Source organism: Ooceraea biroi, chromosome 8 (assembly GCF_003672135.1).
Source record: "Ooceraea biroi isolate clonal line C1 chromosome 8, Obir_v5.4, whole genome shotgun sequence".
NCBI classification, from domain to species: Eukaryota; Metazoa; Arthropoda; class Insecta; order Hymenoptera; family Formicidae; genus Ooceraea; species Ooceraea biroi.
In genome coordinates this window covers 15,215,402-15,240,489 of record NC_039513.1, presented here as the reverse complement: position 1 = coordinate 15,240,489, position 25,088 = coordinate 15,215,402, and the positions used below count along the sequence as shown (strand labels likewise).

At 46.5% G+C, this 25,088-nt stretch overlaps 2 protein-coding genes and 1 non-coding gene across 5 annotated transcripts; 2 read left to right on the top strand and 1 right to left on the bottom strand.

Annotated features, from left to right (window-relative positions):
* Positions 1-7,759: 7,759 nt before the first annotated feature.
* On the top strand, positions 7,760-14,507 carry LOC105285624. The gene is made up of 4 exons (XR_003406924.1): positions 7,760-7,955; positions 11,165-11,331; positions 12,500-13,010; positions 13,603-14,507. It is a non-coding gene; the product is annotated as a neural Wiskott-Aldrich syndrome protein (transcript).
* A 538-nt stretch (positions 14,508-15,045) lies between these two features.
* On the bottom strand, positions 15,046-21,832 carry LOC105285623 (CKLF-like MARVEL transmembrane domain-containing protein 4). Of its 3 annotated transcripts, none has more exons than XM_011349931.3 (5): positions 21,419-21,832; positions 18,832-18,986; positions 18,025-18,198; positions 17,384-17,482; positions 15,046-17,057 (listed from the first exon to the last, which is right to left on the bottom strand). In XM_011349931.3, the coding sequence occupies exons 2-5, from the start codon at positions 18,964-18,966 to the stop codon at positions 16,923-16,925; spliced, it is 543 nt and encodes a 180-aa protein (XP_011348233.1). In that variant the 5' UTR covers positions 18,967-18,986; positions 21,419-21,832; the 3' UTR covers positions 15,046-16,922. The 3 variants fall into 3 exon arrangements, with proteins under 3 accessions (XP_011348233.1, XP_011348232.1, XP_011348234.1); XM_011349930.3 differs by having other exon boundaries at positions 21,435-21,832; XM_011349932.3 differs by lacking the exon at positions 21,419-21,832 and adding an exon at positions 19,796-19,925.
* A 277-nt stretch (positions 21,833-22,109) lies between these two features.
* LOC105285625 (FIT family protein CG10671) lies at positions 22,110-24,877 on the top strand. Its single transcript, XM_011349935.3, has 2 exons — positions 22,110-22,675; positions 22,717-24,877. The coding sequence occupies exon 2, from the start codon at positions 22,835-22,837 to the stop codon at positions 24,041-24,043; it is 1,209 nt and encodes a 402-aa protein (XP_011348237.1). The 5' UTR covers positions 22,110-22,675; positions 22,717-22,834; the 3' UTR covers positions 24,044-24,877.
* Positions 24,878-25,088: the final 211 nt, after the last annotated feature.

The following is a 25,088-nucleotide window of genomic DNA, read 5'->3' as shown; positions in this document are numbered from 1 at the left end:
CGCGCGTTCCCGGGCAGTGCTCCTCGACTCGATTTCGTGATACAACGCGCTGAAGGTCGTCGCGAGGAGCCGGGAGATCCGCGGGAGAATAGAACCGTCTCGCATGTACTGGGTGGCGCGATCGGAAACAGGTTTTCGTCTTCGCCGTGCTCTCACCCCGCGTCCCCCGCCACGCTACGTGTGTCCCGTCTACGTACAACGAGGATCTCCTCCTCGCGCTAGATACTGCCGATAGACTCCTCTTGACACTCTTGCGCTGCTTTTGCGTTAAAAAGAAGGTGACGGTCAGTCAGAAAAATTATGGAAATCGAGGAATTTTCTGTAACTTCCTGTAGGACTACGGGCGATTCCAAATCTTCTGTTTTTTAGCCGATCAGGATTTCTTCTGCGAATTTTCTCAGTTTTCACAGTTACTTTTCACAGGTATCACAGGTATCATTGAAGCACAGATCTCTTTCCTGATCTTCGTTAACGTCAAATGAGATTTGCGTGCTCATCCGTTCTCTCTACTTGATCCTAAGCGTCACCGTCATGTAGCTTATCGAGCGTCGCATTTCGTCCTTCTCGTCCTTGGGCGATCGATAGATTGCATAAGTATTCACGTCGGTTAACTTTGCGCGACAAATATCACGCTCGAAGTCAAAATCGTCTATATACTGGGTGCTCCGTAATTATCTAGGCTGCGAAATTCAAGTTTTCATGAAGTAAATTGCATTGTAAAGGACACTGATGCGTGCAAAAATATTTTACGCAGATTGTTTAAAGAGAATTTTATAGAATATTATTTAAAAGGAATTTTCTTCGATAATTTTGGCACATAGATTACATCGCGTAAAAAAATGTAACGACGACGACTACATTCTTGGCCAACCTTCGCGCGATTCCACAAGGCAGGCAAAGTGCGAATGATACCTCGCAGTGATTCGATACCTCGCAGTTACTACGTTCGACTCGATCCGGTATCCCTCGTCCTCCAGCTTCTTCAAGAGGAATCGCGCCTGAAATCCGAGTCAGAGAACTCCGAACTCCGCCGCGAGCGAGGAGACGAAACGATCCCGCTCACGTTGCACGCTCATCGCCGAACGTAAACGGCCGGTCGCCGATTTTTCGCACGTTACACCGATACCTCCGGACGGCGCGACAGCTGACTCCGTTTTACGGCCGAGGACTGCTCGGCCTCCTCAGGACGCAAGACGATACTCGCTATCTCTGTTGTAAAAGGGCGCTATCACGAAAGCCGATATCGTTATCCGAAATTAACGTTACCGGATCGCGGACCGGTCGGCGCCGAGCGTCGACTGTGGGAGGTTTCGCAATTTAACGCGACTGACGAGCACGCACGCACGCACGCACGCACGCACATCGACACCATCGCAGGCATCGGCGGACGGGTGGGCCGATCGAATTCGAAGGCGAGAGCGATAATTTTGCACCCGGCGCGACAACTGAAAGACCTCCGACTGCACTCGGTGTAACTCGCGGCGAGAACGAGCGCGCCGGTTGGGTTGCTGCTGCCGCTGCTGCGGCGGCCGCCGCCGCCGTCGTCGTCGCCGCTGCCACCGGTCGCGTCGCGTCGGCAAGAGAATGAAAAACGGACAAAGAGTCTTCTTGCGGGCAAGAGAGCACCCGCCGGTTCTCGGCCAATAGGAGGAATCGGCACGATCGCCCGGCGCACCGGCCGGCTAACGTTCGACCGCGCGATCCTTCGCGAAAGGGGACGATCGGGACGATTCTCCGCGAAATGGAGGAGGATCCCGACACTCGCGTTCTCGCGAAGCGAATTCTCCGTGAGAACGAATGTTCGCTGTGAAAAATTAATACTTTTCCGGATTTTTCGCGCAGAGATAAGCGAAACGGAACGCGGATCCTGCCACAGGAAACGCCGGGGAAATGCGAGAATGTCTGCAAAGAAGAGAGTCAGCAAAGATGGAGGCGCGAGAACTCCTCGCGATGGAGATGTAGAAGAATGGGGAATCATGAGAGATTTGATCGTCGGGGAAATTGCAAAATCGAATTTGATTGTTCTTTGAAATAAAGTAAAAAAAAAAACAGCAAATTCCACGTTCACAAGCGCGCAGAGATAATTACATGGAGTTCACTGCGAATGAAATTCGTGCCATGCACCGAGCTCGAACTTGAGCGGAAAGAAGTCGCTTGGAAGTATAGCGGGGAAAGGAAGCACTCGATGGGAAGTTGCGCTATCGAAAGTGGCGGAGGCTCGCGATGCCATTCCTGCAAAATTGCGGGACACGCTCCACCGCGTCCCCTTTGCCTGGCGCGCGATGTGCATAACGATAAGAAGGAGACGACGGCGCACCGGCGACAGGTGCGACGTCATAAAGTCGCTCGATGAATTGATTGATGCGATACGTTGGGTGATATACGAGTTATTAATTTAGTTTACCATTCCGCGAGCTCGCGATGCGCGACGGGAATGTGAATTTCGCCAGCCTGAATGTTAAAAGGCAACACTGACACAACGCCAATGGCGGCTTCCGCAACAGTTGTTAGGACTATAGCTAGAAATGCAGCTATATAGAATCGCTGAAGACATTATTGCAATCGCTCGCGATATATTCAGACGTTAAATTACGAGTCGATGAGAGGAGAAAGTTTCAGACGCGTTCAATTGATATCAGTGTTTCCCGAGCTCTTAGTTAAATCGGACCGATGAAGGAAGTGCTTTATTCCTTCCGACATTAAACGATCCACACCGCGTGTGTAATCTGATTCCGCTGAACCCGCAGAAATTTCTGTCTTTCTTCGCAATAATTACTTCTATAAATAACTTTTTATAAATAAAAAGAGAGAATTCAGGCATTACGCTTGGAATTTTTGCGAATTACCTATCCGGTTCTCCGGAAAACGTTGAAAATTCCACGAAACCGCGAAGCGCCCTCGGGAAACTCTGACTGAACTGCCACTGAACTCTGTCATTTCTGAAGCTACGATACCTAGGAGTCGAGGCCATCCGTACGCACTCAATGTCACTCGGCCGAGACCGCCGCAGGAGCGTCCGACGCGCGTCGGCCGTCGTGGCGTCGCGGGACCGAAAACCGGCAGGAAACGGTACGACGCGACAACGATGACGACGACAGCGACGGCGACAGGTGAAGCACTGCAGCGCGCGTAGCTGCACTCGCGAAGGGCGAGAAGAGCGCGCGGCCTCGACCGCGACCGCCGCGGCCGGCGGGTTTCCAGGCGGGAACTCGCTCCGACGAGCACTCCGCCGCCATCTATGGCTGCGGTGCTATGGTGCGGCCGGGCCGCACTCTCCTCTTCGCCTCCGTAATCCCTCGCGCTCGCCCCGGCAGGAATCACAGACAATTAATCATAAAAGGCCGCGAGTGTGCTGCGAACGCAGTCCCGGTGCATCGGTATTGGTCCGCTGCGGTGCAGCGATGGTAGCGGCCGCTCGTGATGCTCATGCAACGACGATGACGACGAGGATAATCGCGACACGCATAGAAAAGTGGTTCGGGACTGGCGGGGAGGCAACGGGGGAAGGAGAAGAAGAAGAAGAAGAAGCATCAGCAGAAGAAGAAGAAGAAGAAGAACACGGAGAACCGGTTCCACCATCGGGGGTTCCCGAGCCTCGGCGATCCGTCTGGCTTGGCTCGTCGCCGACTCGCTCACGTCGCCGTTCGGCTCTCGGCTCCCCATGCTGCGCGCGATCACCCGCTCCGATGCACCACCTACCCACCTACCTACCTACCTACCTACCTACCTGCTTTTGCCCTGCCTGACCGCCTGCTCGCCCGTCTGCCTTCGCCTGCCTTTGCCTGCCTGCCTTCCCGCGTGTGCCCTCCTCGCCCTGTGCTTGTCCGCCCATATCTGCCTACCAACCTGCCTGCCTACCTTCGGCCGCGAAGGGGACCCTCGCGGAATTCCTGCCCGCGAGAGGCTACGCCGCTCTTCTCTTACCCTCCCCGCATGGGAACACGGGCGAGAGGGATATCGGCGGCGTTCGCTTGGATACAGGGATACTATGCGTATCTAAATGTAACACGGTATCGAGCGGCGATACGCGTGCGGTTTCCGTAACTTCGGCTTCGCTACGGACGCGCACGAATTCTATGATTTCCTTTTGCCTCGCTGGGGAATGTGTGCAGCCGGTGATCTTATCTCATTAATGCGCTTTGCCTAGGCATATACTATGGGATATCGATAATTGATCTCCAACTTAACACCGAGCAATGGAGCAACTATTATAACACGGTCGGCGTTATGATTTTAACAAGCGGAGATATTTCGCTACGATATTTCTGCGATATTTCGTGTCGAAGCTCAACCGCATTTTACACCGTACTTCCCCCCCCCCCCCCCCTCAAATACGGCATTCGTGGTGCAAAATATTCCGACATGGCACGGGTTGCGCTCCCTGCGGTTTCTCGGCGCGTAAAACACTCCGAAAGAGAGACGGAGTTGAAATTGCACATTATGAGATCGGGGATTGCAAAAGCCCAGCCGTTGAGCACTGCGAAACCTTTCTCTCTCCTCTCGCGCCTCGTAATCTGGCCACGCTGGGCATTCGTCCTCGTCTTCGGCGTCACCGCGTTCATCCCCGAACCAGTTCGAGCGTACGCTTTCCGCCCGCTCGTCTTTAATCTTTCAATTAAGAAAAAGAGAGGACCGATCCGAGATAGGGGAGTACAAGACCGCGTCCGCGTCTGCTACATTTTTAGCTGCGGCAGGCCCGTCCAAGCGTATCGCAGGCTGTAATCTGAATATACCGCCCTGACATTTCGAGATACCCCGATGAGGGATGAGTCCTCCACATACTTTCGTGCGTTCACGCACGAAACGCGAACTTTTAACGAGCCGCAAGCCTCGCGCTGGAGTCGGTAAAGCGAGAAACGCGGATCGCACGCTGAAAGCCGATTCTCGATGAATAACGACGAGAGGCGCGAGTTCGTTCTCCCGATGCGTTTTTCCGCCGAATATACGCGTACGTGGAGCTCAACAAAGAGAGGAAGCGAGAGAGAAAAAGAGGGAGGGGGGGCTCGCGTACGCATCGAGTCGCATTCCTGCAGCGGGATGATAAGTTCGTTGTGGCGCGTACACGTATGCACGTTACCGTCGCGCTGCAGCCGAGAAATAGTCGAGCGGCCGGCTTCGTCGGCCCCGGCACTGACCTTGGATCGCGCGAGTCCCAGCGAGCCGCGGCGCGCCGTAGACGCGAGCTGCTTTAAAAGCAGCACGCACGCTCCTTTCATCGTCATCGGAAGAGGAGTGCGCAGGGGTGTACTCCCGAAAAAGCTGCCACCAGGTTGCCGGCTACCCGATGGCACCACTGCCGCAGCGTTCGTGGATATAAATCGCGAAGGAGCCGACGCGCCGCGTTACTCGCAGCTATCCGCTTCGGCGATGATATTCTCTGCCTCTTTTTTTCCTTTTTTTTTTGGTAAAAAGTGTAAGAAGATATCCTCGCGCGACTGACCTGATGAAGAGTAAAATTCATCTTAAATTATTTTTATTTAAATTATTATAATAGTTGCTTAAATTATTATTGGATATTGGATTGAATTAAAGGACTGATTTATAAATTCGAATTATTCGCGATTGAATTGAAAGAGTTAATTATTTAAAAATAAAATAAGAACTATGCATTTTGTAGAGTCTATGGAGAGTCGAATATTTCTAAACTTTGGCTTTCGAAAATTGGACGAACTCGCTTAAAGAATATTATACTAATATAGCTTGCAAAATACTTTTTAATTTTTGATATATTATTTACTATATTAAAATATATAACTAACAGCAGATTTTATAAAAACATTATCAAAGAAGAAGTACAGTCGAGGAAGAAATGCAAACTAAACAAATGCAGCTAAACGCGAGAGCGAAATATCGATTTGGTGCCAGGTGCATCCTGATCCGACTACACTCCTGCGAAAGAGAGTGCAGGACGAGTTTCTAGCAACTTCCACCGGAGAATACAAAGTCATAAAAAGTTCTACACAAGTTCTCGTTCGTCGAACCGTTTGCCGTGTTACAATAAATTCCAATTATTTATTTCGAGTTGTTACAAAGTATTTTGAGATATATTCAGATTCGACAAACTAGCCTATGATATAATGATGTAGATACATAACGTGACACTATATACGTAATAAATAGAGCGGCTCGTGATCATTCTCGATATCTGTAATTCATAATTTTCACTTACGCAGCACTCTTTCATACTCCATTGAGCCTCGCCATGCTCGGGCAAATATTTAACTCTCTACGTTCACTTTCGAGATGCACTTTCGAGACCTGACTTCTCCGCAAATTACAGCGAATTCTAATAATATTTTATGCCACGGTTTCACAATACGATGAGTAGTATCACAGATGAATCGATACGCAGATTTTGCGTTGATTAACAATCGACGTGTCCAGTAAACTTAATTGATGGAAAAACATGCGTTAAAAAATATGAAAATCCTTAAAATTGCACGTTGGACGGAAGACGCGTGGAATTAGGCAATATTTATTAATCACCAGCGTTTAGTTTAACGATTGTTTATAGCCGTGATAAATGTCCGTTGCAAACAGAAACCAGTTTCGTTTACGGCAAACAATGCCACGACAGTAATCTCGTGAAAGACATGAAGCTGATGCGACATGTTATGCGACACGTTACGCAACCGTTTTCCTTCATCCTCCAACCACACATAAACATCATAGACACAAACCATGATGTACACTGAAACGCAGCTAATTAGCCATTAACTTTTACCGCTATAACAAGATATCGCTGTTACGATCCTCCAAGTCATTCCACTCGCGATAAATTTGTCGTGATGAGATTTCATTTCAAAATTGAGCGAAAAAATATCAACGTTAAAAATGTTTTATATTTAGTTTAAATGTTTTATATATTTTATATGATTTATATTTAATGTTTTATATTTAGCACTGAATATAAATATTGAGCTTAGCTCTTTTAGTACAACAATGGACCAAGAATACTCCTCAATCCTATTCAGAGACACGTCAATTGGCGACGGTCGTTCTTACATGTCCCGCGCGTGCGAAATTTTTCATCAATCTCTACCTTAACTTCTGACGACAAGGAGAACGCAATAATTCCAACGCAGCTATGTAAGGCAACAGGCGACGATTCATGGCAAGATTGATGAGACCGTGCGCACGAGTCATCGCGGGATTCGCGACTGTCATCGCTGATTTGTGCACTCGTTCCTCCAGATCCTCCAGAGAAAGGCTCTTGGCTCGTAAAAGCACTCCAGTCTATTAGGCAGGTGTTACTATACGTGATATTAACGAACAGTAATTACAGTGAAATCCAAAATAAATCCTTCTAATCCATCTTCGACACGAGGGAAAGAAGGAGTACAAATTTCGCTAATGAAGTTCGCTAATGCAACCGGCGATTCGCTCAGTTACTCGACACGTTAGTGTCCCATGAAACATTTCTGAAACAAAATACACAACACAGAGTGTACAAGAACATAATCGAAGAGAGGAGGGAGCCGGGACAGTAAAACGCGAATTGACGGTCAAGTTCGCGGCAATCAGGAACATAAAGAGTGTATCGATGACAATCAATGTAGTCTAAAGGGACCGCCACGGCATCGATATCAGTGAGGCAACCAACTGGGGGACCAACTCGGGTTCAACTGGAGGACCAATTGGGAGACCGACCAGTGTCTTCGGCGATCATGAGGCGTTCAACGGAGACAACGGAGGTGCGTGTGGTCCCCGCGGAGGGCTGCGGCGGGTGGTTCGCGCGTACGCGAGCGCGGAACACAATTCCCGGCCGCGGCCGATGGAAAGTTGGCCTGCGTGTCTCGCCGGGGCCGTAGGAATTTAAACGGGGATATAAGTATAAGAACGCGGAGACGGGGAATCGTTCGCGGTAGTGTGAGGCACAAACGCGCCACGGCACCACACCCAGTGTGCCCACCATTGCGACGAGGGACAACACGGCCATGCGCGTCGCACTGATCGTGAGTACCGCGAGCGAGGCAGGGTGCTATCTATCCCTCGCGCGCACATCCCTCATCTCCCGGTCACGTCTCGGTCATCTCGCGATCACCCCCCGGTCCCGCGCGATCAAAGCGGATTTTTGCACTTTGGACACATCTCTCTGCTCAGAATCTGTCTGAAAAATAGTTGGCCATTGCTAAGTTGTTACTTATTTGTTCTCCATTGTCCACTTTTAATCATGCGCGTTACATTTTTGTAGAAATTAGGTGAATCATTTGATTTAATTCTTAGAATAAAATGTGGATAGTTGATAGTTAATTAATCGCTAGAGAGAGTCAAATGGAAAAGATTTATTACGAAATAGAATTTGTTTATACAGATTTGCTCAGATTTAATTATTTATTAATTATCTGTTCAGTTAGATTAATTAAATAATATGTATATGTACATGCTTGGAAAATATAAGTAATTTACTACTTTATAGAATGGATGCCCATCCGTCTCTTGTAATTCACTTTTTTCAGAGAGCTTACGTTGTGCTTAATTACATTACGCATAAAAAGCATGTATGTATGAAATACATATAAAAAAATGTTGCTGTATCTTTTCTATTGGAAAACAAATTGTGATGTGCATAATAATTAGCATAATCGTTGGTAATTATATCCTTTACGAAATTATGTTTCCATTTAACAAGATCCACGCGCGGCAAAAATACGTCTAAAAATATCCCATTAATCTCAAGTTTCTATAATACTAATTTGTATTTGTATATTATGAACGCGATGGTGCATGCAATCAATATTACATAATATAACTATTGAGTATTTCAATTATATAACATGATGTTTTATTACGAGAACGTGTCGCTGAACGTGTCTGTTGACTTTTCCAAATCATGATGCGAAATATATTATTATATAAATATAATACTTTTGCCATTTATACATTATAGAAGCTGAAATTACAATATCATGTAAAATTATAAAAAATAATTCGGTATGAAAGAGAACCTTTAAAAGCTGTTTATGACAGTTTTCTCTTCTCCTAATTTTTACGCATGTAGAATTACGTTCGCTTTCTTTTACCGGCAACGATACATGCTCCCAATCTGTTCCGGTTACTTTCATCTTTAACCCTCGAGGGGCACGGTGAAATTCCGATAATGTGTGTGTTATTTTTTCGAGAAGTGGGGTGCGTTTGTGTGTAGATATAAATTAGATGCGAGTCCACGTGTACTTAATTAATCCGACGTTCAGACCTGTCATTTTTTTATTTTCTGCGAATATTATAGTAATACATCATAGTACATTATATCAAACTGTAAATCATCGCCTGCCTACTACCTCATTATCGTTAGTAAAAGCATCTACCTCTTCGATATTTATCAATACGTACTCGATCATGCTTGTTATTCGAGATAAACCCGTACTTTCGTTATCTCGAACCATTAATTAATTCTGAACTTTAAATTAACGACACAAGTCTCCGATTTCCGTAATACAATTTAATTAGTACATTCCATCAGTCTCAATCTTTTTTAATGATACATACAAAAAACATTTCTCCTCACTCTTACAACTTTCTTTCATGTTTAATATAATTTAGCATATCCCATAAATTTTAACTTCTTGAAAAATACGTGCAAGAGAGAAAAACACTCTTCCTTACTTACAATTAATTACAATTAATTCCTTACTTACAATTAATTTTTCTTAATTACAATTTTCCTTAATTTCTTTTCCTTAATTACAATTTTTTCGCATTTAATCTTAGAATTCTGTTTAACGCATACGCATGGTGTTTTAAAAAGAATCCCGTCAGTCTTCCTCGCCATATGTACTCTTACGACCGGAGGTATCCGATTGTTTCTCGCGCGCGGAGAGTTTAAGACGGAATTTCAAACGCCCCGATCGGCAATTCGGCACAGGCCGAAATTCGCTGACGGCTGCTGGCGAACGAGAGTGAAAGCGCCGGCAAGAAAGTCACGGATAGATTTTTAGCCGTATTCCGCGTAAACGGGCGCACGCGCGCGTGCCACGACTCGGAACCGTCGCTGCAACAGGCGGAATTCGCCGACTCGACTCGCCCGTTCGCGTGAATTCCAGCGAAGTCGCGCCGCTCGTGCCAAAATCTGCTTAATGCATCTAGCTTAATGTAGGAATTCGTGCCGGCGGATGAATTAACGACTTTCGTGACGAAGCAGAACCCGAAAAGCCGGCGATAGCGATACGGCTAATAAATAGCTGAAAAGTCGTTTATAAAAATCGATTTTTCTTGCCGCGCGTCTATCATTCCACCGCGAATGTTTTCGAGACGCATAACGTCCCTCGACTTCTCAGACTTCCCGTCCTTGGCGAGTCATTGATGCGGTTGTCGCTTAAATGTCACGTCGATTAAATGATTACGCGTGTACTCGCACGCTCAAGACAGAGAGAGAGAGAGAGATACGCGAGAATGTACCGCGTGCGTTACTTAAGGCCCTCGAATCGAATCACTTTCTCTTTTCTCCGGATCGCGACGCGGTCGATTTTGCGTATGCGAGCCGCATCGCCCCGCCCCTCTCGCCCCGTTGTAATGCAAAACGCAAACCAGAAATCATATCGGAGCAACCTGGAACGAGTTTCGCGTAACGCGTTACACGCGGGCGTAACAAGTAGATCTACCGCGATCATTGCCGTTCATTGATTCGAAAATCCGAATGCCGGGCGCCGTCATTTTTCCCGCAGCACGTACGCGCGTAATTCGTTATTAACGATGTATCGCGGCTCGCTCGCGACCGCTCGAGATCATTCGAACTTGAAGACTAAATTTATCGGTGAAAATCGGAAAGAAATCTGACCATCATCTTACCGCGGGTCGTAAAATGCGGATTCCGGACGATTGCCGCGCGATTCAAGGAGCTTGCCAGGGTGCGGTCGATTAAATTGCGTTTCTCGCGAGGAAATCGCAGCCACTTGAGGAACATTGATCGCCGGCGGATCATGACACGCCGGCACGCGATACAGCAAGCATCGCTCGTTTCGTAACGATCCTTTTTCTGCGTTATGATCGCTAATAAACCTTGCGTACGATGTTTAATCGGGATTCTAAAATAAATCTAAGCTACGCACGTAGAACGAAATGGAACAGCAAATGGATAATGTAGAAGAAACCCGTAGAAAGTTGATGAAGCGTGAATGTAATTAGAAATTTAGCCGAGATCCACTGAAGAAATTCCTGTTCGCAGTTCTTGGCGTGCGTCGCCGCACTCTGTTCGGCGCAGTTCCAAGACGGGCAAAAGGGATCGCTCCCGCTGCGGACGACACGTTACCAGAGATTACCGCCACCCCCGCGACCAGGCGGTGGGCCCTCCGTCTTCCCGAATCAACGGATCCGTCGACCGATCACTTTCAGGTAACACGAGATCGTCTAATTTAAATTAGGAATCATTAATTGCGGCGGAATGTGGCTGAAGGGTGTATCTTTATTAAAATATATATTGTTACGTAAGCCATATGTCTTTCTCCTGGAATGTGACCTTGCTAGAAAATTTCACCGCGACGAATATAAATGAATGATCGACACGTCGTCTAAAAGTCGATATAATAATCCGCCTGTACAAATAAAAGAGTACTGGAGCTATTGGAAAGGTGGGAAAACCTGTTTGGGCGGTGTGCATATCTATCTAGGAGATGCAAACTAAACCGATACACTACCGTTAATTGGTCTAACGGGCAACCTAGGTTTGATGCAACGTCCGCGAACGTTGCACCGAGCAGGAAACGCGAAATTACCGACGTGTTTGAGAATCGCCGAATTACGCAATGCCGGCACGGAGATCTCTCGTTTCTGGATAGTCCTGCGAACTGAAATAGGAAAGCCCGAATGCCTACGAATGTCTACATAAGTAGCTCTGCAAAGGTATCTCCAGCGTCCAGTCAAGAAGGAAAAAGATTCAATTAGTTTCCGTGTTTGCAAAGTTCTACAAACTCGAAGTAACTATTTTCATTATATGACAAATCAGATATCTAATGTATTATAATTTTTTAAAAGCTTAGTAATGCATCGCAACGGTAAAAATTAGTAATATATGTTAAATATATTTTTATATTTAAAATAATAAACTTATTAACAAATTAATATAAAATATAAAACAAATGAAATATTTCAGTTAACAAAAGCAACAATGTCTTACTTTACTTTTATGCATTCTACAAGATAAGATAAAAATATATACCATAAATACAGAAATTATATATATATAATTCAATAAAATAAAATTATAATACATTAATAAGCTGTGTAATTAATTATTTTTTATATTATGGTTTATACATAATTCTGTGAAGATCTTCGTTCACAGTTCTCATTTCTCCTCCATCTACAAATCGGAGTTATTCACGAAATAAATAAATAAATAATTGCTTTAGATTTTACAATTATGTAAGTGATAGCTACATAATTTCAGGACAAATCATTTAAATAATTTAAAGTGATTAATGTCATCGAGAATTGCACGAGATGCAAACTTGTACATTTTCCAATTCCGAAGAGTCGCTAATGTCGCTCGACGAAATTTCAGACCTCGGGGACCCGGGGACGATGCAGGACCCGGTGGATTCCGGCCGTTGCGGCCAAACTTCCCCGTGGGCGGACCTCCGTTCACGCACCAGGTGAAGCCGGTGAACGAGGACACCGAGGAGGATGACGTGCGCGATTCTACCCGCGAGCGCGACGACGATGATTCCCGCGAGCAAAGCCAGGAGCCGGAGAGCGAGGAGGAGCTGAGCGAGGAGAATATCCCGCGTGCGCCGCCGAGTCCGCCGCGGGCACCCCCTGCTCCAGCACCAGCCGTACCCGGACCGATAGGGTATCGTCCACCCCAGGTGACGCCGTCGAACATCAGGGGAAGCCCCGCGACACCACCACCACCCCCGCCGCCTCCCATTCAGTATCGTCCAACACCGAAGCCCACGAAAGCTCCTAGGAAGCAGATCGACGATGTCACGTTCAGACAACCGATCAAGCCGCCGCCCAAGCCGGTGAAACCATCCCAGGCTTACGAGATTCGTGGGAAGAAGCCGGTGGCGCAGGTACGTCGATTATCCATTATCACCATTATTTGATTTTCCCTGGAACTTGAATCGAAATTTCCTACTCCGGTGCCACCAATTTTATCGACATCGATTTCCGTTTGCTATTTTGATCGAATGAAATTTGTCCTAATTTGCGTATAAAATCAATTGGAAAAATTTGCTTTAAAGACTCTTGCGGACCTTACTCGGCGGATCGCACGCGCGCGAAAGAATTGGCGCAAGGGTTTTGAAACCGAGCCGAGCGGTGAAAGCCGGAATCATCTGGCACCGTGCTCGTTTTTTCGTCGCCGCGCACCCTGAGATAAGCCTCGGTGGCTCATAAACGCGGCCAAGGAACCTGTTCGCTCGCCTCGCGAGCGCGTTACGTAACGTCCTCGGTCGAATTTCTGAAGTGACACGCGCCGCTTAACTCATTAAATTTAACTCATTAAACCAGTCTTAAATCACGCGCCGAGTTCGCGCCGCGCCGTGGACCGTGAAAAATACCAGGACGCCTTGCACGGCGAGACTCTTTTCCCGCGAGAAGCGGGAACGTTCCTCGAATCCCCGACTACGATGTAATTAAAACGAGAAATGCGACCCTTTGCAGATCATCAGGCGATACCGGCACGACAACCCGGACGGCTCCATAACATGGGGCTTCGAGAACGACGACGGGTCGTACAAGGAGGAGACGATCGGCGTGGACTGCATAACAAGCGGCAAATACGGATACATCGATCCGGACGGACTCCGACGCGAGTACACGTACGAGACCGGGATCAGGTGCGACGAGGAGCAACGGGAGGAGGACGAGGACGGCTTCGTGGATTACCAGGAGAACAAGCTGGTGCTTCCAGACGGGAAGACCATCGATCTCTCATCGATGGGCAAGAAACAGGCGCGCCGGCCCCAGTTTCAGTACAGAAATTAAGGGAGATCGTTAATTTGCATCTCACGCCATCGCTCGCGTCGCATTCAGCGCGTACTATCATTTATGCGACGTTATTCGTTTCTTTTTTTTCTTTCTAAGATAAACTAGATGTAACGAATAAGTTAAGAGTAAATATAGCGATACTGGTAATGTAAAATTATGCATTTGTAAATTAGTTTAATAAATAAGTTATAATAAACTTCTTTAGGGATATCCGTAACGCCGTCAGCGTAAAATAAAATTCAAAATGATGATATCAAATTCTTATTTTGCATTTGACACAACAACTTTCTTGATTTATTTGATATTAAAACGCGAATAATTAAGCCACGTGCGCATATATAATATATACAAAGTTGTATGAAATATTAGAATATGATGTAAAGAATCAATATTTTATAACTTTTAAAGCGCAAAGCTCAAAATTGTGTAATTCGCCAATTAATGGTATCGCAAATAACGATTCGCTGTCGTAACGGATTTTGTCGTTGCTGTCTGTTTTAACGCTTCAGAAATTTACCATTGGCTTACCATTAAGTTGTATTATTCGAAAATAAAAACCTTTCTTCTTTACCATTAAATTACACTAATAGAAATGAAAATTTCCAAGTCGTTATAAGTCGTACTACTGGAAAATAGAGCTGCGTCTAACCTGTCGTCGAGCCTTGCTTCTGCCTCGTTTTCCAGTCGAAGATAGTGGAGGCTCGTAGCGGAGATTTTTGGAACTAAATTCGCTCGATTGGCGCCTACGGAACGGCAACCCGTCGTTCAGCCGCCTTTTACATTTTCGTAGGATACGAATCAATTTGTTGTAACAAAATATCATTATGCAAATGGAATAAACGCATTAAATCGGCGAAGCCGGGGCTACATAATGTTATTCTCCACTTCATGACGAATTAGATAAATTTGCAATAATATTCAATTAATACTTTGGCACTCGTAACATACGAGTAAAAAAATAGAAATGTGTGAACAAATTCACAATTAATTACACACGTAAATCGACTGAAAACTTTTATACAAATTAATAAGTATTTTTTTATAAAACCTTGTAACAAAAAATATATGTGAAAAATAAAGGAGAAGGACTTTACGAGGAAACTAATTCCATTAATTCAGGAAACAACAATCAATGATTTATTTCTTTGAATACATTTACTGTTGTCGGAGTTTAGTCGATCATTAATATGCAGGATAATATCCATGTTGTTTCACCAGAGATCCCCCTTTGCCTCTCCTTCTCTGTCTCTCCTCAGTATAGAGGAGACAATGATATAGATGTAGTGTGTGTGTGTATACGTGTACATGTATTATATGTATCATGTATATATGTATCATGTACATATATAGTATATATTTGTATAAATCCAAGCTTAAAAGTAACAATACTAATAAATATGTTCCGCGAATCGAGAAAGAGAGAGAAAGAGAGACAGAGAGAGAGTGTGTGTGTGCGATACTTTCTTGTAAACGTAATAGATTATTCTTGTCTGTAATATCATTTCTTGTGATGGTCATCGTGCGAGATTACGCGACCCGATGATCCGATATGACGAGGAATGCGGCGGATATGTTCGTCGCGAGCCGACAGGATGACTCGGGAGAGACCAAATAACGCATCTACAATCACGCTACATTATTCCCTTGCGTCCCTGTACTTGTGATTCAAGCGCAGTTATAACTACGCCTTTGATCCCTTCTTCATGTGTGTGTGTGTGTGTGTGTGTGTGTCTGTCAGCGACTTGTGAAGCGCGTTATCGAACAATCTAAGGAGTCTATGCGACACTCTAAGAAGGCTACGTACGACGAGAAAGAGAAGAAGCTAACAATATTTCAACATTTTAGTTTCGCATGTTCCCGGCCTCGCTTACAAATAATTTACTTGATAAATAACAAAATAATACTTGATGCGTATAATAAAATAATATCTTGGTATACATCGGTGGTGGCGACGCGACGCGTGCCAGCGGTGGCACGTACGAAAATTCTGCTGGCACGTCGACGATTTACAATGTCATTTCACGCGCTTATAAATTATTCAAAATTTTTTTTGAAGAATTTTGAATAATTTAGACCCCACTACAACAGGAACAAGGCCCGGCAGCTGAAGACTTTTGTCTCAACAAAATTCTGCAAAAAATAATTAATTCTTTATGAATTTTTAGAAACTATCCAGCTCGCGTCAACGACTCGATAAATATTATTTCTAAAGTTTTGGCACGCGCACATAAAAAAAGGCTCGCCACCACTGGCGTACATTTGAATTCACCTGATGCATTTGTAAAAGTCTCTGCGAAAATCGTGAATAAAAATTTCACTAAGATTGAAAGCATCAACAAAAATGATGCTCTGTGACAAAGCAGCGATCACTGACGATCAGATTGGCCAGGCAGTTTGCAAGCGGGGACCGAGGAGATTAAAATAGATCTAGCATTCGCACCGGCACTCTTGATTCGTCATCTCGGCTCTAACAATAATTTAGCGTACAGTTTCAACAACGTTTACTTTTCATGCGTACATAGATATATATGTATATATGTATACACACATGTACACACGCATCGTCGCATAAATAACAGTCGAAAGGAAATCGCGGCGAACGTTGTTACAAAATATTAATCGTTGCTCGGTTGCTCGGGAGGATGACGAGCGCGTCGCGTCGTCGCCTCTCCCCTCATTAGAATATAAGTCAACGATACGCTGTCGCAGCGTCGTGTTGTAGATTATTGCCATGTTACAAAGTACAAAAAGAAAGAGACGAAGGGAAAAGTCGAGAGTACGCGCGCGCGCACGACACACGCACGCAAGCACACGCGGACCGACCGAACGGAGAGGCGTCGAGGGGGGGTGCCCAGCGTCGACGCCTCGCGCCAGAGTTTACAAAAAGGGCTCTGGACCCGCACGCAAGGTAACGATATGTGTCGATCGACCGAGTCGATCGATACAGTTGGTCGACCGATGATCTGCCTTGAATTCACCTCTTCATTCTGGACCTAGTACGCCGGACTGGTGACGGTGGACACTTGTTTCGGCGTGTGCTGGCCCTGTGCCAACCCGCCGCTCTTCACCGCTCTGAACTTGAGCCAAGCGTCGTAGCCGTACACCACCATCGCACAAAAGCCAAAGAACTACGGCAAACACATCTCGGCATTAGACATCGGAAACCTGTTTGCGTCCGTCACACTCTGAGAGGGTGATCCAAAATTATTCGAAACAACGGGATCATTTTCAGAATCTTTGACATAATAAATAATTTTTTTTCGCTCTAAGATAACAATAAAATCCTGAAAACGTTTTCCAAATAATGTAGATTTTTCTCAGTATCATTATTTTGTGACGAATCGCGCCGCTATTATTCTCCGTAGGTACTTTCAGAGACGTCCTCTACGTTTGCATAATAATCGAGGGCGTTAAAAATAATAATATGTATAAAAAGATATATAAGGAGTCTCACCGCTGCGACGCCGAAGGCCTCCGTGTAACGTGCGTAATCAGCTGCGAGGGAAGCGGCCAGCAAGTAGAAGACGGTCCATATCGTGCAGAATATAAATTCCTGAAAGCGCATGTACAACAAGCAAATGTACAACATTCTCGATCGATAGAAGCGAATATCGTCAAATTGACTCCGGGCGTGGCCCGAGTTCATGGAGCATAACGGTAAAAATATGCGCGATGTTACGTTACAGGACGCACGTCGTAACGCTACATAACATACGCGCACTCTTGAAAGCTTAATCCGATTATGGACGATCATCAGCTCGGCACCGACGACTGCCCTGGTTACGTCGCCGTCGCATGAACGCGACGATCGATATCGTTCACCCGTGAGGATAAAAGTTCGAGTATAACGGCAGTTCGATTTTTTAAATTTAAGTTTATCCCGCATGCGGGGACTTTCTAGCGAGCTTTCACTGTCCACTTCTCGTATTATTACAACGCGTACCGGCGTTATCGAACCTGATCTCCACCGCGCTTACTGCCCACTTACTTCCACGTTCATTTATTTTCATCGAGAAACCCCCACGCGGACGGAATGAAATTTCCGTCTCGCGGCTGGAAAAGACGTAAGACCGATTGACGAGCGACGCGACTTACGATCTTGAGCCAGGGGATCCTGGAGAATTTCTCAACGATGTGGAACAGGTAAAGAACGAGCAGGATCCCCGTGAACCAGAAGCCGCCCATAGCCACGGTGTTGAACCATCCTCCCCGGCTGTTGCTGCTGTGGGTCGACACCGTTATGCATATAAATCCCAGGAGATTCAGTACCTGAAAGAGGGCCCCGGCACGATTATCATTCATGAAACTCGGTTGCAGCTGAGCGCATTGTACGGGAATACAAAGCCCCACGGCTCGTGAAACCAGTATGGGGTATTCGAGACTCCGTCGCGCGCGACCAGATGTTCGCACCGTCGTAATTCTTGGCTCACGATAAACACACGTGTGTGCATTTCACACGTAAAACGTTAAAACGTATACTTTGTATACTCGACGCGACGGAGCAAACATCACTTTAATGGAGCTCTTCATTCTTGATCATCTCAAGTCACTTGTCACTTAATCAATAACCGAGTGTATCTTCTCTCGACTGACTTCAATTATATACTTCATAGTCTTTCTTATTCTCGAATCTCTCCCGGTAACAAAACTTTGAAACACTCGAAGCAATTGACTTCACGTAATTTGCGAGATTATTTTTATAAATATCAATACCACAGATTTTCACTTTAACGACAAATTTATGACTTAGAAGTTTCTATTAATCGTACAGAAAGGTGAGAAGCCTAAAAGTAACTTTTTAAAAGGAACACTGCGTAACGTACGCGCTGGGAAAAAATTGCATTCTAGGAACACCTTTACGAGCGAATGGCAAATAAAGGAAAACCGTGTCACAGAACTCACCACTTGGGCAATTTTTAAAAGGCCAGGCAATGTCCTCGCGTACGACGGATCGAATCGTATATTCGGCTGAGTAGTCGTGGTGGTGGTCGTCACGGTGGTCGTGGTGGTGTGCTGTCCCGGGAAACCTTGATCCATCGTCTCCGGTTACTCTAAAACTGTAACGCAACAAATGTCGTATGCAGAGGAACGTCGGAACGTTGTTTACGTGGAATTGTCCGCTTTACGCGAGCCGTCGCCAGCGCGGATCGTGCGCACGAGATGCGCCACGCGGTTCCTCGCAAGGACGCGTCTAAAGTGAAGTGGAACGGTCGACCGAGCATCGACCGAGCCACGCGAACGAGAGAGGAAGAAAAGATGGACCTTAAAATAAAGATCCATCATTGGCAGTACGTGTCGCGCGGTGCAAACGCGCGCACTCAGAAATCCATAAACGCCGAGCGTGTTCTCGCTCCCCAGGCGTCCGCATGCAGAGTACTCCATCGTCCCCCTTCTTCCCTCAAAGCAATTTTCCATTCTCGCAGATTCGCAACGAATTGCCGTCCGCTTTAGAAGCTTTAGATTCACAAATTGACACAGCATTCCACGTATTTATCGTGAGAAAAATAATACACGCCTTCGCGCATTTATATCTAATCAGTTTCGCAATTTCCTTTACGCGTAAAGGATTATTATACGCGTTTGTAAAAATTTCTCATGATTTGATTATTTTTATCAATGACCAACTTGTTGCACGCGATGTCAACTGCGCGAATACTCTGTTAATACGTTCACCAAAATATTTCACACTAATTTCACGTTTTTATATCAAACAATACATGAAAAATTTGTAAACTATAATAATGATGCTAAAAGAAGTCGCAATTATATATTGCGTGACATGGCACTTTAATATTTTGTAACATTAACCTTATTAAATATACTGTAAACTGCATTAATCTTTTTAACTACTCTGATGGCCACTAACCGATCGATCCGACGTATTTACGTGACAAGATGCACACTCCACTTTCACGCTTCCTGCAATCAACGTCCAATTAATTTTCCACGAGATCACAGGCAGGAGGGAGGATGCAGCACCGCGATCTCTCTCGTCACCGAAGGCCGCGAGGATGAAAACGCCGCGCGGATCGATTACGAGATATCGCGCGTGCAGGCGCGAACAGGCGTTTGCGTCGACGGCGATAACGGCGGATAATTCGACGCGTCTGGCCGCAAAATCTCGCCCAAAATTACTTTCACGGATTATTACGGCAAAAGGGAAAATGTATACTAAATAAAGCGGTAACTTCTCGATCGTTTATCCAAGCGTTTCCTCGTAAGGAAACGTCACGGAGATGCACGATGCGAGGCGAGACCGCGAGAGAGCATCCACTCGAAAGAAAGCATTCTAAACAGTTCTGACTCGGGTTACAGACCGCGGCATCGCGGTATTATGTCACTCGAAGCGCATGCTGTAGAAATTACTTAATCCCGCTGCGTGAGGTCATCTCGACTGGAAATAGGTAGTGAAGTCGGCGCGGATAGCGACGCGAGGCGCGGCCGTGCATACACGTGGTCGTTAAATCCACCCACGATGCAGGGAGGATAACTGAAAATGTTCTCACCTTTGTGCAGCGTGTCAAGTAAAGCGTTATTGAGCGATTACATGGTGCGAAGTGTGCCATAGTATTAATAACGACTTATAAAATCGGCCTACTACTTGTTATTGTTGGGGAAAGAATGTTGCAAAAATGTTGCAGCGACGCTATTATCTCACTGATAATTTATCTTCAGATTTATAAATAGCATCGCTGCGATATTTATAATATTATGTTTTAATAATAAATTTAATAACGAATGGTCGGTTAATTATTAGGTTGCAACAAAAATCTATAGCGTTGTTTACTTTTTTTTAACTCTTCGCCGCAAATATCCAGCGTTGCATTAGTCATCATGCACTACGCACTGTATGCATGAACACGTAATCGACTGAAATTTTTTAATTACATCTAAAATCAATCGTCAGTCGATGAGGTCATAACGTAAATATCTAAACATCGCAAGCGCACACAGAACGCATACAGAAGAAATTCTCCCTACATACCGCACTTGCTAATTGATTCATGCGAGGAAGAATTAGAAGTCGAACAAGACCGTCGTGTCAGTCGAGTAAAGCCGTCAAAAGTTTCGCTCATTCATTACCGCTCGCGTGAATCCTCGGAGTTACGCCTCGCGCAACTCCCACGCTGCTCGACCGACAAAGACAGAAAGAGAGAGAAAGAAAGAGAAAGAGAGAGAGAGAGAGAGAAACGAAGAAGTGGGCGACGTACGCGCATCGAAATAATCGCGGCTATCGACTAGCTGCGCGTCGACGCGTCACGTCAACGAGACTTCCGTTAACGTGTAGAGAACTGTCATCGTAACGACCAGCGTGTGGAATCATCCCAGAAAGCGCGGAGAGTGAAAAGGTACACGCTCCACGTGTACTCACGCGCGACTGAGCTCCGAAGTTGCGCTGCGCGAGCTCCGCTCCGGCACGCTCCAACGACGCGAAGGTAGCCGCGTACGCGTCGCAGCGCTCGAGCAACACATCGCCGTACAGTCTCACCTGTTGGCGTTCTCACCTCCGCTTATCGCGATCCGCTTCTCCTCCGTCGCCTCCGTCACAGAGTACTTCCGCCTCTTCTCTCTCCTCTACTAGGACTCGCGACGCTCACCGACGCAAAAGACGTCGAGAACTCGGCCGGAGAACTCCGTCGACTCGCGGCCGTTCCAGAACGCGTCCCGGCGTGCCGCGTCTCTCTTCCTCACGGGCGCTGATCGTCCCCGTTGATCGCCGAGCGTTAATCACCGCGTCGCTGCCGCTGCTCTTCGCGCTCGTCCTTGGAGCGCGCGAAAAGTAGATTCGTACTTGTTGTTGTAAGTTACGGGAGGGGCGAGAGGTGCACGCACGTTCTACGGGAACAGCGATGAATACACTGCGACCGCATTTCGAAACGTTACGACCGTTGTTGGACGGATCTATACGCGCGAGCCGCGCGGGGATACGCGTTTCCGCTTGGCGCGCGCCGACTGGCGCTGGGAGCCGCAAGCAGCGCGCCACGCGTCAACTCGATCGATAAGAGCGATGTCTATCTAATCATGATTCAAAAATTAATCTGAAATATGAGAATAAAAAAATGTGAGAAAATTTCAGTGTTACGCTAGAAATCTGTTATTTGTTTATAGTTATTCCTAAAAACGAATAAATTGAAAATTTTTGCCAACTTTTCTCATTACACTTTTCATCATGCGGTTAAACGGAGCGGACGTCGGAGGATCTAACCGTACATCGCGCATTTCTTTATTTCGTACAAAACCCCTCCTATTTCTTTTGCCAGACTTTTTCGCGCTTTCTAAACTTTCTAAAACGATACAAGCGCGGTATATTTGCCGTGAGTGAAGACTAGAGTACCAAGACAGTGGCACGTATATCGGACAAAAAAGAAAGCCGAGATAAATGGATCGTGAGATGTAGAACGTAATTAAGAGCGGTTAGAAAAACGAGATTAATAATAATATTCCTGACGATCGCACGCACGCGGAGTTAGAAGGGGCGACCAGTGGCTCGATGCGATGATGGCTGACAAGTACGATTAAAAGTCGGCTACGCGAGCACACGTCACCCCTTTTTTCCGCGTTTTCTGCACGTAGAAGTCCAGTGGTGGTACCTGGGGCAAAGGGCGTCTTATGGCCGTACGCGGAGTAATGCCAAGTAGAGAGGAGCGGAGAGGGTCGACCAGCGGATGACGAGGCAGATCGCCGTGAATCCGACAATCAGGGTGACGGAGCGAGATTACGGACACCGTCCTCGAAGCACCGAGCGGTACGCGTGTCCACCCGAAGAGCGACCTAACCTAAAAACAGCCTGTTCATTGTTAATCCAGATGCGATGCCCGTGGGCGATGCTGTCGGGTAACCTGCACGCGCGCGTCCAGTAAACACGACGACCGACAAGTCAACAGTGACCGTGACAGCCGACGCGATGGCGACGGGCAAGCGACGGAGCATCCACGCGTCGTCCGGGAACGCCGCGGGGCCGTCGGGCTACGGCGGTCTCCGCTCGAATCGGATGAACTTCCGGCCGAGCTCGACGCAGCAGGAGGACCGCGGCGGCACCCGGCCGACCGCCGCGCCGAGCTCCATCGGCCTGATCCTGGTGACGATGCTGCTGCACGTGTGCAAGAAGTCGCTGCTGTTCGACACGCGGCTCAAGATCGCCATCTACGGCGGCACGATATTCGCGGTATCGCTGATCGCCGACTTCGTCGCGATGCCGCGCACGTACTTCTCCAGGTCGGACAACGCCCTGAATCAGTACTTCGTCAAGTGGGGCTGGGGCTGGCTGATGTCCGTGGTCGTACCCTGGGTCGCCATGACGGCGCACACGCTCGGCCTCGGCCGCCGGCCGATCCTGCTGCGTCACCTGGCGCGCGTCTTGCTCGCCACCTTCGCCTGGTTCGCCTGGACCTGGCTCTTCAATTACGTCGAGACCACCTACGGCCGGTGCCTGAACACCCGCGACGTCCAGCTGCAGAACAAGGCCAAGTGCCTGCAGTCGGGTAGATTCTGGAGCGGCCTCGACATATCCGGTCACACGTTCATCCTGATCTACTCCAGCCTGATCCTCGCCGAGGAGGGCTCCTCCCTCGTCGGCTGGGAGGGCATCAAGGACCTGGTGATGCGCGAGGAGCACACCCGCACCACGCCAAACGAGAGCAGCACCGGGCCGCTGCGCAATCTCTCCGACGGTGACCTAGAGTTCCTGAAGAAGGTGCACGGTACGCTCACGCCGTATCTGCGCGGTCTCTTTGTAGCGATGACGTTGCAGCAGCTGCTGTGGGACATCATGCTCGTGTCGACGGTGCTCTACTATCACATCATGATCGAGAAATTCCTCGGCGGCGTGGCGGCGGTCATCACCTGGTACGTCACGTATCAGTGGTGGTTCAAGCTCCCGAAAATCGGACTGCCAGCGCCTGGCGACGGCCTCTTCAAGTACAATGAAGTGAGGACGAATCCGGAGAACACCGCTGCTGGCAACAGCGCCAGGACGAGACGCAGCACTCTGAACGGCAGCAATCAGCCGAGATTCATGGGAATGCCGATCAGAACGATGCAAGAGACGATGCCAGAGCAGATTCCGCCGTCGAATAGGCAATCGGATCCCGACGTGCCTAACTCGAGAGCGTGAAAGCGTCGGGCGGTCCTTTTACCACTCGCTTGAGACTCTTAATCTATTGGTACTTGATACAGCGTGGATTATTTTGTACAAATTGATCGAGTGTTTGGACTGATACTTCATTCGTCGAGGCAATAAGTGCAATCTTATATTTCACGGAATCCCGTTTTTTGTAAACAATTAAAATAATTCCATCAAGGGAAAATACTTAACACGCGCGATGCCTGAACATGCTTCAATCTTCCTTAATTTTATAACACAATTTCAAAAATCCAAGAGAAGCGCTACACATATCGCGTCATTCATCGAGTACGTTTCTAATTTATTATGATCATTGTGAATATAATTATGCTTATAATTTTATCAATTGTAATATAAAGAATGATCGTTAGATAGTTAGCTCGGGGTAACACGCAATCTCCGATATCGAAATACGCATCCGGATGATCCGTTCCCCATGACCGGTGAGTACAAAGATCGAATCAGGCGTACGGAAAATAACAAATGATTTTGATTTGCAATATCCTCCTTGGCTTTCTTCACGTGGGTAAATATTTCATACGAGATGCGTACACATATACATTAAGATATTCTCGATTTGAGGGTGTGGGTAATCAAGCTCATCTAAACGGGATCAGCTTATTCGCGCCATGTTTTACAATTGCGTTTACAATTTACATAATGATAAACAGGAGCGTGCATCCGTCTTTTTACCATCTCCGCCGTATGGATTGTTTGAGAAAAGACACGTTTATTTAATCCGTTTAAAAGATTGGAATCGGTGTCGATTTTTAACACTGCTAGATTTTGTTTTGTAACTTATATTTAATAAAGTCTGTTGTTAACAAAGCGTTCGTTTCTTAAGTTACCAGGATATTCACGGCATGAAATTAATATAATATAATATATATATCCTAATATGTCATATTATATTTATACACGGAAGGAAAGTACAAAATATATATACGATTTTTGTTATAAAATCTTTTTCCTCCTCTCGCGCGTGACGCGCTGCATATACTCCATATTTGTTAGTGCATTCTCTACGCTATTTTTT

Coding starts and splice junctions, on each gene's coding strand:
- LOC105285623 (XM_011349931.3), bottom strand. CDS start 18,966: ATGGATCAAGGTTTCCCGGGACAGCACACCACCACGACCACCGTGACG. Junction 18,199..18,831: donor TTTTAAAAATTGCCCAAGTG/GTGAGTTCTGTG, acceptor GCCCTCTTTCAG/GTACTGAATCTCCTGGGATT. Junction 17,483..18,024: donor GGATCCCCTGGCTCAAGATC/GTAAGTCGCGTC, acceptor ATGCGCTTTCAG/GAATTTATATTCTGCACGAT.
- LOC105285625 (XM_011349935.3), top strand. CDS start 22,835: ATGGCGACGGGCAAGCGACGGAGCATCCACGCGTCGTCCGGGAACGCC.